At 39.2% G+C, this 12,609-nt stretch overlaps 1 protein-coding gene across 2 annotated transcripts; it reads right to left on the minus strand.

Moving 5' to 3' along the window:
* Nucleotides 1-562: 562 nt before the first annotated feature.
* Nucleotides 563-12,400, minus strand: LOC101484165 (ADP-ribosylation factor-binding protein GGA1). Of its 2 annotated transcripts, none has more exons than XM_014411938.3 (17): nucleotides 12,217-12,400; nucleotides 10,539-10,623; nucleotides 9,032-9,107; nucleotides 8,827-8,925; nucleotides 8,407-8,530; nucleotides 7,235-7,335; nucleotides 6,864-6,944; nucleotides 6,244-6,381; nucleotides 6,052-6,133; nucleotides 5,856-5,966; nucleotides 5,591-5,734; nucleotides 4,578-4,621; nucleotides 4,171-4,361; nucleotides 3,796-4,067; nucleotides 3,517-3,686; nucleotides 3,223-3,333; nucleotides 563-2,467 (listed from the first exon to the last, which is right to left on the minus strand). In XM_014411938.3, exons 3-17 carry the CDS (start codon nucleotides 9,044-9,046, stop codon nucleotides 2,357-2,359), a joined length of 1,794 nt encoding a protein of 597 aa, XP_014267424.1. In that variant the 5' UTR covers nucleotides 9,047-9,107; nucleotides 10,539-10,623; nucleotides 12,217-12,400; the 3' UTR covers nucleotides 563-2,356. The 2 variants fall into 2 exon arrangements, with proteins under 2 accessions (XP_014267424.1, XP_004538966.1); XM_004538909.3 differs by lacking the exon at nucleotides 12,217-12,400 and adding an exon at nucleotides 11,298-11,381.
* Between the last annotated feature and the right edge of the window lie 209 nt (nucleotides 12,401-12,609).

Raw genomic sequence — 12,609 nt, forward strand, 5'->3', positions numbered from 1 at the left:
ACCATACCACAAATTGCTCTCTCGGTTTTAGCATTTACTTATTCCTTTTTGTTAAAAACGTGCAATTAGCTGTGGCAATAATAACAAATCTTAGCTGGCCTATTAATACCCAAACCTAGCAGTTCTCAAAAGTCGGACAAAGCCACAGCATGTGGAGCATGGATGAGCCTAATAAGACTTACAGTTGTGAACTCTATTTTTTAAAGAGTGTGCCACAAAAAGTATAATATTGACTTAATTTATTAAATTTGTTTCGAGTGGAAAGCCTCCTCCACACCTACATGTCAGTAGTAGTAGCAGAAGGGTGCCAGTTTAGCTCAGTGGGTCAGCAGCCAGCCATATGCTGCATAACCAGAGTGCAGCAGCCTGTGTTCAAGTCTTCTCCTTCACTGGTAAAGACAAAAAAATTATCAAAAAAAAAAAACTATGTTTGATACCGTTATGGCAGTCCTGCTTGTCCTTTGTATTTTTATAATGCAAATCTGAATGGAATCAAATCCGTTTCAGCGTTTTTCACACCAACTACCCATAATTGATGAAATCTACCTTATTGACAAACTGCTAGAGCATCAAAACCTGGAGTGTTTATCTTTATTATTGCTTTCTTCCGTTTAATCCCAGATGTTAGCAGTAAAACTGCCTGTAGATAAATTAAAACATCAGATTTATAACATAGAACCATCTTAAAAAGGGAAAATTGCACAGTTTAACATGGGTCAATTTATCAAATTAAATTTAATACATGTACAGCGGAATCAATATTACACAGTGAGTGATTTCTTAAATTGCCTCTTAACAGACTGTGCTCCAATCAACTCAACAGCCGTGGTTATCAGAATAATCCCATGAATTCACTTTTGTGTGTCATTTGTTTCACAAAGTCTTTCCCGGTAAGTATATGAACAAATGAAAACAAAGATCAGATCAGCCATTTGTATACATATATGTACAAAAGGAAAAAGAAAAGGTTTCATTTCAGGCACATGGCAGAATCAAACCAGATGCCAGTGACGTCACCTCAAGACCGGGTCAATCTTTGGGTCAATCAACCATATAAAGGGATAAAAAAAAAAAAAAACGAAAGGACCATGTAGTGTACACGGGAATGATTTCATTTGCCAAATTTAGACACAATAAGTGCATGTAAGATTAACTCAAAATCCTGAGTGTAACATAAGGTGATAAAGTGTCCCAATCTTTTAATAACACAAAAGTGCAGATATTTTTAGAGGCAGCGATTTCATTTGTGGGCCTTTTGACGCAACAGGAGAAAAAGCACCGCTGTAAATAATCTTAAAAAGCAAAAAAGTAAACAATAGTCGGTTCAGTTTCAGGGTCCTGGTATTCTCCATGCTGGCTCACAAATCCAAACTTATTGGTCCAGCCGAACAAAGCAAAGCTTTCCTTCGAGTTTTCAGTCACACCTGTGCTTTTCCTACTATGACCCGCTAACACGGCTGCTGTGAAAACAGGCGCATTCTCACAGCTTTGACACCCACACCAACCATATGTAATACCTCCAAATACATTAAAACTCAGACTATTCTTGAAAAGGAAAAAAATAAATCACATTCCAATTCATCATTGAATTAGTTACTGCATCATTACAGATCGTTATCTTCATACGCTAAACAGCTCTACCCCTTGGCTCAAATGGAAAACGTCTTCGGTGGTGTCATAAGTGGGAGATGAACGTTTGTCTTATTTTCCTCTTCAAGTTTTCATTTAAACTGGAGGCGGTTTGCTAACGCGTTGCACCAAAGCTGTGCTAAATTCCATCATTTGATAAGAAATGAATAAGAAAACAAAGAATATTCTAAATCCCAAAATGTTTTCTGGCTTTTGGTAAGATTGTTTAAAAACCTCACTTGAAACATTCAGCTGACCTAAGTGAGTATGAAGTGACAGATCTGCCATGAACGCTCAAACATCTGCTGAAATGCAGTCTCCGATCGAACATCTCCTTTAACATAAATGTCAGATATGAGCTGTTATTACATGTTAACACTTTGCAGTATGTATACTGGACAAATGCACACATTCAATTTTTAAAACATGTTTTACCAAGAGCCGCTGCACTGAATCATGTCGGCTTTATGTCGCTGCGCTGGACTGATTGTTGGACAGGAAAAGAAAAGCGATCAGCAACAACGCTTGGGAACATGGATATGATCAAAAAAGGACAAAAAGGCTGTGAACCAAGGCACGCGGTGGAAGCTGGTTCCCGCAACTGCTTCCAGAGTTTGAAACCACAGAAGCGTAAAGGTCTCCAGGCCTCAGTCAGCATTGAGGGGAAAGCTTCAACCTAAATGTAAAGGAAGCAGCAGATCACATGACAGGATACTGGTCCTTCACACTAAAGGTTTCCCCAAGTGTTTGGAGGTGGGAACTGGTCGACGTCACCAGATTCATCGTGAGATTTGTCCCCCAGGTTGAAAGTTAGTTTGTACCGCAAACGGACTTTCTCCTGTGACGACACAAAAGCAAACAGGTTAACTCATCAGTGATATGCAGTTTCACTCCTATCACTGTTCTTTGCTGCATTTGCACTTTTAGTATACAATCATCAACATTTCTCCTTAAAAAGGCATAGTTTATTTTGATCAGATACAGAAGGTGAGCAATATACTGCTGCAAGGAAGGTAAAAAAGAAATATATTTTAGCCACCTAAACACAATGTCAATTAAAGTGTTCCAGTTTTATTTACAGTATTTTCACAGCTTCAGACAAACACCAATTAAGCACAGGGAAGTTCTCTTTAAAGCCACCAGCCTCCTTTAATAACAGTAATTTTACCTGAGAGAACGTGGCAATTGCTGCATTCATCGGTTTGTTTGCGACTTGTGTTTTAAAACGTTAAACAGTAACCCGTGCTCTGAGATAAATGTACATTTTTTGCCAAAAGAGTCTGCCTTTAGAGCAAATAACCGCTTTAGTGTCGTGTTGCAAATGAAAGCTATCAAATTAAATGAAATTATAGCAAATTAAAGCAGTGAAAAATATTCTCAGTACACATAAAGAAACAACACAAGCTTTGCTTCTGTGACAGTAGTCCTGCCTGCTACCTCGAACTGTGGAGGGGCATGCTGACTGATCTACTGTAGATAAAACACTGACGAGTAACTGGTAAATGTATAAAATGAATAAAATGCATATTCTGACCAGAGGCGATCTCAAGCAAAGTGCAGTGTATAAACAATGCGGTTGAAGACGTAGATTACCTTGTGAGGGTTCGCTAGCAGTAAAATCTGTGTGATGGCAGCTGGAGACAAGATGGGATTGAAGGCGGGCAGCTCAGTACTGGAGGGAGGCTGAAGCTTGACTTTCATCACCTAGATAATGTACACCCATTGACACATTAAAACCTACATGCTTTCCAGCTGGCTAAAACAACAAAAGCTCTCAAATTAATAACAGAGATTGACTTAATCTCAACAAAGAAGAATTTCTGGATCAAAAGCATGAGACATGGCCATTGCTACCATCAGTACGAATTTCAGGAAACAGGAACCTACTCTGGGCACAGCTGCCTGGAAGCGGATGTTGGTAACAGGAATAGGAGCTGAAGACAGCATGGAGATGATCACCACCAGCACGTCAGGTCGTGATGGAGGGCAGTCGCGGGCAAAGGTGAACAAAACCCGGAGACTGTGCTTATCAAATACAGTGACTGGTAACAAGGTGCCTGAAATAGATTGAAAGAAATCAAAAGAAAGGATTTCAATTTATGTTACCTCCATATTAGCTCACAAAACCTTTCATGACTAAGGCTAACTTTTTGTTCCAGTGCTTACTAGGTTTGATGATTTCCAGAGGCACAGTAACATCAGCTAGAGAGATGCTGTCGTAAGTGTCAGCAGTAGGTAATGAGGCTTTGTCAGTAACTGTGAGTGTAAGATTGGAGAGCAGCACAGCATCAGACTGCTCTGAATGGATGACGGAACTGGCCCCAGGAGCAGTAGCAGAACTAGAGGTGGAGGTGGAAGTCGCAGCAGGTGTGGGCTTTGAGCTGGATTTAGCCTGGAGATCTCGTAAAGGGACTCTTGATTGAGGCTGCAGCTTATCCCTACATGAAAAAGAACAAGGACACATGTTATATGGCAGCTCTGCGCATGTCAAATTCCAACAACAGCACGTTACACTACAAAGGTGATGACAAAAGCACTTACCATTTGACCTGCTGGCTCTCTGGAGGCAGAGACTGCTGCAGCAGTGCCTTTCCCAACAGATCCAGCTCTTCCATGGCTTTAGGAGGAGCAGTAGCCCCCTCTACTGGTGGAGCCCGTGGTTTCTGAACTACAGCTGGTAGCAACACTGAAGCTGGTGCAGACTGAGTAGATACCTCTGTTATATCTGATGACTGAGAGAGAAAAACTGAGTTATTTTAGTGTAAAAGGAGATGAAGATGGCATAAAACAGAAAATTAAACCAGTGGCAGGAATCCACTGTGTAAGATCATTACATGCTATGATTTATTTAGAACCACAGCTGGGTAACAGTAAAGTAAGTTTAAGATTTTAATAAACATGTCACACAATTTTACTGTGAGCATATTAAGTATCATCTTACTTCGCACCTGAAAAGTGTTCTGAGAGTCACCGTTTTCAGTTACATTCAGTCCTGAGAGAACAGACAACAAAAGTTAGATTACATCCAATTTAAGGTAATTTTTTTTGGAATCACTGAAGCCTTTTTAAAGGAAAAACAAAGAGCACACACTGTATACAGACACAGTCACTGCAACTGAAGACACACACACACAAGGTATGTCCACACTACCCTGCTTTATCATCCTTTTTGTGTTACGTGTAATATAATATACTAAGTAAGAGACTTGGTGCAGAAAGAAGTCAGATTACATATAATGTGCTCTAACTAGAGTCACGCCCTGTTGAACATTTATGAATTTTATGAATCGAAAATGGCGAAATCAATCTTTTACATACACTACAGTCTTATACTGTACTAAGGGAAAGAGACTAGACTTGTGATCTGGCCAGCAACACATTTCTTTTCCGCTAGGTATTAGATCACATTAAAGTGTATAATTTTGTTCAAAATTTATTACAGAACATTGCATTTTATCACAGGTGACTTTTCTCATCTGTTTTTGTAATCTTAAATGAAACTGTAGGATTGTCCTCCTTATAAAGGAGAAAGGAGCAGAAATGCATGATTCTTATTTTTTTTAAAAAGTCTACTTGAAAACAGCCCAATGACCTCTGCTCTGCAGCACTTGGCATGTCAACTGACGTGACTTTCTAACATTAGCTGTAGCCATTATTCACGTTAAATGCAGAAAAACTTGACTCAAATAATGAAAAAAGTTCCAATTGTGCTGCCTAAAAACTAAATGAGCGCTAACAAAAATCTAAAAACTTTATGTTTCACTCTTTCGTATTTTCCTTAATTATGTCTATACACAGGTGTCTCTGGAAAATGAGGTCAGGATCACAGAGGAGGTCTGTCTCTGCAGGATGCTGCGCTTGAATCAGTGGAAAATAAGGCAGAATTGTGCTGAGCAGACTGGGATGTGCTTCCTGGCTTTCTAACTTTTTGTTCACAAACCACATGATTTTTCCTGCTTACCAAGTGACATGAGCTCATCATCCAAGAGGCTCAAGCCCATATTCTGAGTCAGAAGTTGCAGGCTGGAGGAGTCTGTGTTAGACGGTGCGGTGTTGGCTGATATGTTAAGGCCTGTCAGATCCACAAGTGCTGAGCTACTGTTGCCTGATTTGGAAAGAAAATACTCATTTGTGACTCAGAAACTGAGGGAGAATTAGGGTAAACTCAAATAGATGGTAAATAAGACTTTATTGCAATCTTCAGCTGTGACTTTGAAGGCACCCACCTGGTTGTAAAGACGAGTTTATGACATCTTTAGACACATCCTCTCCCTTTACGAGCTGTCGGTACTGATTAATGACCTGCGTCAAACTGTCATTGGCCTGCAAGATATCCGCTGTAAGCAGAAAACTAATCAGTAAGACAAAAATTTTACCCTTTGAGGCCTAATTTTTATCTGTTTGTATAGGTAACAATCTTACCTAAAGCTTCATCATTATCCTCAGTGTCACTCGCTAATCGGAATAGGGTAGGCCTCATCTTCTCACAGCGATTGTAGAGATCCTGCAATAAAAAATACATCATGAAACCCTAAAATCACACACCCGCTGAGCAGTACCAGTGGGAGCACGAGACCTGCAGCAGCTCTTTTTAATGTGCTGCGTCCTACAAACCTTAATGAGCTCCTGGTTGCTCTGGGAACAGCTCTCCTTATTGTAGCCCTCCAGCAGCTGGCTCAGCAGGCTGACGCTCTCCTTCACCTCCTGGATGGCATTCACTCGCTTCGACACTTTCTCCACTCGTTTTTGGTCCTAACGAAACGTTCGGTGAGATCACACAGTGCCCAAGATCAAAAGAAACTTTTGCGGACCTTAATTTTTTCACTCAATCAGGCCATGAAGGACAGATGTAATGATAATAAATAACATCTTATACCTCACGACTAATATTTAATGCCACAAAATATGAAAGTAAAGCAAGTGCACATTTTAAAACCCTATAATTAAGTCATTTAATAATGAATTTAAGTTTTATTTCACCAAAATTCATGCGTGGCATCTGATTGACTGTCATTAATCTTGATCAGTATTAGTTTTTTATTACTCTGCACAGTCATTCTCAATAATTTATTAAAACATTTAAGCCTTGATGTTTGATCATTTCACTAAAGCCATAAATATTAAATGAATACACCATCTCCATAAAAGCTGAAGAAGACCGAGTCAAACAAAGGGACATGTATGTGAGAGCACATGTTGTAAACCTCACGCAGCAAACAAAGCCGATGACTCACCTCTTGGACCATTTCCTTAATGAGCTTGTTTGCTGCTCTTAAATCTTCAGGGTGAGTGCTATTCAACAAGCGGGACAGCGTCTATAAAAACAGGATGAGACAGAAGCAGGAGAGGAAAGGAAAGAGGAAGAGAATTCTTTAAACTGCTGCTCCCCCAGTTTTTCCCAGGAGTTCAACTTTACATCATTTGATGGGAAACAAACTCGTGATGATTCTGTTGGAACAAAGCCCATCCTAGGACAGAAAATGAATGACGGATTTGTTTCTAAAACCTGAAATGTCAACTCGTTGGTGCAGGAATACACATCCATGATTTCACAAGTCTATCGAATGTGATTGGTGCGTCCTGATTACTTGTGTAATATATACACCTTGGATTTCTCCTCATCTTCAAAGATGGCACTTTTGGCTCTGGGTGGAGGGGGTGGGAGGGGCTTGTCAACGGGAAGCACAGGATCCTGCTTGACAATGCCTGGAAAAAACAAGAACACTCATTAACCTTTGAAAAATACAACATCTATTGAGAGGGCCACCTGCGTTTTAAATATCGGTTCTATTTATAAATCACAGATAAAGAATCGCGGTCACCTTGACCTCTGTTTCAACTACGATGCCTGTGATACTACTGCTTTAATACTCTACACCCATTAAATAATTTTAAATGAGTCTTCAAATATATATAAAAAAAAAAAACTACAAAAAACAAGTTTAATACTAATATAATCCAGGAATTTATGACAGCTGTTGGAGGGGAAAGTCTGTTTCTGCAATCAGACTGGGTTCAGATGACCATGACTAAGGACATCGGTCTCATGCTTGTGCTAGAAAGGAGAACTGACACATTCTCCCTACTAATCAAAAAGAATGGGGAACCAAAAAATACATTAACACTAAAAAAGGGGGGAACTAAAAACATCCATAAAACATGTACGATGAACTAATGTGCAACCATGGAGAACAATAGACTGTTAAAGGGGGCCTATTATTTTTCATTCTTCAAACAGGTGGAGTAGCTTTGCATGATTAACAGTTCAAAATAATGACATTTTATGTTATGCTGGACCTCAATACAGCCCTATGTCCTCTACCTTTAGGCCCACCTTCCCTTCAAACTTTTTCTGGTATTCCACACGTCAGAAACCAAACGAATCCATCGACCCACAAGCCACATTTTTTTTAAACATGATTAAAACTAGAATTAAAGTCAAATAACAGTCAGAATCATAAGAAAACACTTATTTGTTCTCAAGAAAAGGATCTTTAATTCAGCCTAATTTTACTCTTTGCAATCTGCAGTTTGAGAAACACTGCACCTTTTTCCTGACTGGCTGCCTCTCACAAACAAAAGGCCTGAACAGCAGACAGGAAGGGCTGCTGTGACAACCATTATTAAAGACATCTGTGTCACCAACATCATACAGCATCAAGACAAGAAAAATACGGTTGAATCTGAGCTTTCACATAAGTTCATTATTTTAAACTTTGTAGAAGTCATTTGTCTTGATGGTTACACATAAAACTCTAAAACATCAGGAGAGCTCACCCTGTTTTTTCAGCATCTGATATGCTTCCAATATCTTGGTCTCATCTGGGAGTCTCACCGTCCAGCTGTAAATCATCTCTAAGACCTTCTTCTTCACTGCCTCTGGAGCTCGGGCTCCTAAATACTACAAAGAGAGGGGGAATGGGTATTAACTACTGCTAAAGAAAAACAGACTTATTCTTTCACAAATGAAAATGAAATTGGGTCAGAAGAAAGTACTTATTTGGTACAAGATTTAATATTAAAACCTTATCCAGGCTGTGTTTTCAAACAAACTGTAAACTAAATACAGCTCAATCTTTTGTGAGATTCATCAAATAGCTGTCATTTTCAGTAGTTATACTAAACTATAAAAACCTTCACATGGATCTTTGGTTACAGCCAAACTGGTGAGGCAAAACATAGAACAACAGTCGTTACCTTTGGTGAAACCACTTTGATTAGCTCATTGAGAAAGCGAAACTTCCCCACTTCACTATGAAATCGCTTTCCACAGTTCTTCATGCACGTCTCAAGAACCTGTGTTCAAAGGTTGTTGGTTTTACATTTGCACAGACATGCAGAGTTTAACATGACATCCTACAGACCTTTGCACTTGTTGATGCTGTGTGCAGGACGATCTTACCGTTAGCGCTTGCATCGCCTCCCACTCCTGAGGAGACTGAATTTTATGTGCCAGAAGTCTGGTTGCAAGCTGAGGCCTGAGAAAACAAACAAAAAGGTTTCACTACAGTGACAGACTTAGGAAGTTGTACAACACCTTAATTTAAATTTTTAGTGATATACTAAGTATAAAATTCTGGTTTTAAACACTACCAATTTTTTGAACCAACATCTGCCACTGGCATCAGCAAATTTACAATACTGTGGAAATCTCTTGAACCACCTCGTGTCTTTACACTTTCCTTCCAAGGAGGAAGATTTCAGTGTCATTTTTTAAAAAAGTGATCTTGAGCAGTTCTTCTTCAGGCTTTCTAAAGGTCTTTCTTTGGACATTCGGCTGCTTTTTCATTCATTTTCAGTTCAGTCCTCATACCTGAACATTTTCAGGGATGTTTTTTGTCACTTTATACTGATTTATGAATTCATGCATTAAAAAGGCACCCGACTCAGGGAATAAGCCATTCTTAAGGAAAGGAAACAAGTAGAAAAGGCTGAGGTATGCCAAATCACACAAGAACTGGACGGAAAAGCCTGTGACAACAGAGAGCAATGAATCCAAATGTAAAAGTTTTGGTTCAAATCAATACATAGAAGGTCAGGACAGCGGTACAACAGTGAGTGTTTACAGGGATCTATAATACGCAGTGGAGGCTTTGTCATGGTTTGGGGCTGCATTTATAGATCTTGTAATTATGAACACAGAAAACTATTGTCAGATTTTTATCCAACACACAGTACAATTTAGAAAGCATCTGATCAACAGTATGCCAATAATCCCAACACACTGCTAATGCAGTAAAAGCCTTCCTGGATAAAAAGAGAAAAAACAAACCCAAAAAACACACATACTATGGAAAACTATCATGGAATAGTCTGCCCAGATGCCAGACCTCAACATTATTGATGCAACGTGGGATTATCTTTACAGGGAACATCCAAAGAAGAGGCATTGAATGTTCTTCAAAAAGCATGGAGAGCTGTTCCTGATAACTAAAGAAGAGCAACAGTATCTCTCTTCTTTAGTCATCAAGCCTGTATAGAAGAATAAAGGTGGTCACTTTCAACCACGTTGGAATTCTACGAACTTTGTTTTTTTTTTTTCTCTTGTATATTGCATTTCCATTTATTTCTGCATATTTTAATAACTCCCTACACCCGCTTCCCATTTTCCTGCCAAATATAAAGAAATTAGGGGTGGCTCAAGACTTCCGAAGTGCTCCAAGTAAAATTATTTAAAGCCAATATAGACATTTCACCATTAAATCCCTGCATCCCTAAAATTAATTAAAAATGTCACATACAAGCAAACTGTTAAAAAATGCATTACAATCCTTTAAATCAATACTACTCTAAAAAACTGAAAGCAAAGGGACACAAGTTGTCAGGATGATAATGTCAACCGCTGGTACACCACGTTAGTCTCCATTTCAGTGTGAAATTGTGAAACAAATGAATCATCATCGACTCACCCTTCCGGTTCATTTTCGAGCTGATCACAGAATCCCTTTATTGAGTCCCAGTCAATTTCCTTATTCAGAGGATTGGTGGCCTTATCTGTGTAAAATTGAAAACAAACAAACATATCCTCAACTTGCTTTAAATGCTTGGCGTGTTTTTGAATTTCAGACCTGAAAACTGGGACAGAACCACTTTAAATCGGATTGTTATTTGTAGATCTGTGAAGGCGGTCAAACCTGTCGCTTTACACCTGACTCTGTGCAGCAGCTGTGGCCTGTGAGCGTGTGCAATATGTAAATCAGCTCTCTTGCTTGGAGCAGATGAAGAGGGTGGCTCGCTTTTGGAGACGTGTGTCAGATTATAGCCCAGGTGTGACAGGTTTCCTGCTAAACTTGGTCCTCAAGGAAACAACCAGAAGCTAACTAGTTGCTTGATTTTTAGCCTTCAGCTGAGCGTTACTGACACCTTTAAATTTAAATGTCACCTTTCTGTAGTATCACTGAGCTAAAGCGGACAACAGTAAACTACCTTTAAACTCATAATGAAGCAACTATGAAACCGTATATAACTGTTGGAGTTTGTTCCTCATCGCCAGCTGCACTTTTTAATTTAATGGCTTTCGCTGACTCCTCTCTGCTCCCGGGGGAGGAAGCTATAAGCGTCAGCGAAAAATTCACAATGACTAAATATGTCGATGTACCTCAGGGGCATTTCGGTTATCTATCCACGTTCAAAACCTAATCGAGTATTGTAATAAATTGCTAACTTACTGATGCGAGACTGCAGACTGGCCTCATCTGGAGGCGCCGCCGCCGCCATCTTTCAAGAATTCTAAACAAGAAGCAAGCTATCGCGAGACTTTTGTAACATATCGCGCGAATAGCGAAACATTTCAAGGGCTTTGAGAAGATCTCATCAAACAGCGGTGGGAAAGATACTACAGCTCAGCTGAACTCAGATCATTAACAACTAATTTTATTATTGGCGATTAATAAAGTTTTCGGATTCTGGTGGTGAAAAAACATGTGCCAAACACAAATCCATTTATCTAATTGACTGTGATAACAATTTCATATTTTCATATTCTTTTCCCTACACAGGTTCGAGGACGTTCCAGGTGAACACGCGCGGTGAGTTACAGCCAGCGAGGAGTCACGCAGTTTTTGCGTGCATGTCTGTGCTCGTGGACATTTGTGAGCAGAAATACTTATTATTAAATTATGCACTTACACTCAGAGTTAGAAATGAAATATTTGTATTAGAGGGAAGGAGTATAACAAACTATAAATTAAGCTAATTTGCACGTTTTTATTCTGCTTTTCTAATCAAAAAATTGTTAATGCAAGAAAAATATCCAAATATTAACAGGAAAATCTCAAACCAAACTCTTACCACCCCTCTGTAAAATCAATATTTAATATCAATGACTTACATGAAATACAGTTAAGTAATAAAATGAAAGAAAACAAGTGAGCACTACTGCATATAAACCCGACTAGATACATACACATATACACTTGTGCTAACAATTCAAGAAACATTTGGTATATTTTATATCCCCCCTCTGTCCTTTTCTCCGGATCCTTGTAGTACTTTGGTAGTAGTATTGTGGTCTTAGGAGCTGATGTGTCAGTGGAAATGAAAACAGCTAAACTGTGACAGCAAAATGTTAAGAATACATATTCTTACCCAAGGTGGCATGCTGTGGCTTTTACAGAAATGCAAGCGGAGATGACCACCTCAATTTTTAGAAGCACTCCTTTAATAAAAGTAGCAATGAAACCACCTTACTACACATGAATCTGTATTATTGGCAAATTGCTCTTAAAGTATCAAGAGTATTCTGCAGAACACATTGTTCCCCATCGGTGTTATACGCTTATAAGGTTGGTCTGAATTTAAATGCTTCATATGCTGTTTGAGCTACAGCAGGGGTCCCCAATCCCAGTCCAAGAGGGCTGGTTTCCTGCAGGTTTTAGATGTGTCCTTGATGCACCACAGCTGATTTAAATGGATAAATTACCTTCTCAACACGTCTTGAAGTTCTCCAGAGGCCTGGTAACGAACTAATCATGTGATTCA

This window comes from Maylandia zebra, linkage group LG6 (genome assembly GCF_041146795.1).
Source record: "Maylandia zebra isolate NMK-2024a linkage group LG6, Mzebra_GT3a, whole genome shotgun sequence".
Classification (NCBI taxonomy): domain Eukaryota; kingdom Metazoa; phylum Chordata; class Actinopteri; order Cichliformes; family Cichlidae; genus Maylandia; species Maylandia zebra.

Bases quoted from the DNA above. Each gene is read 5' to 3' on its own strand.
- LOC101484165 (XM_004538909.3), bottom strand. From the start codon at position 11,346: ATGGCGGCGGCGGCGCCTCCAGATGAGGCCAGTCTGCAGTCTCGCATC. The intron at 7,336-8,406 runs GTGAGCTCTCCT...TGTTTTTTCCAG, and splicing joins TCAGATGCTGAAAAAACAGG to GCATTGTCAAGCAGGATCCT. The intron at 4,362-4,577 runs GTGCGAAGTAAG...TTTCTCTCTCAG, and splicing joins ACTCTCAGAACACTTTTCAG to TCATCAGATATAACAGAGGT.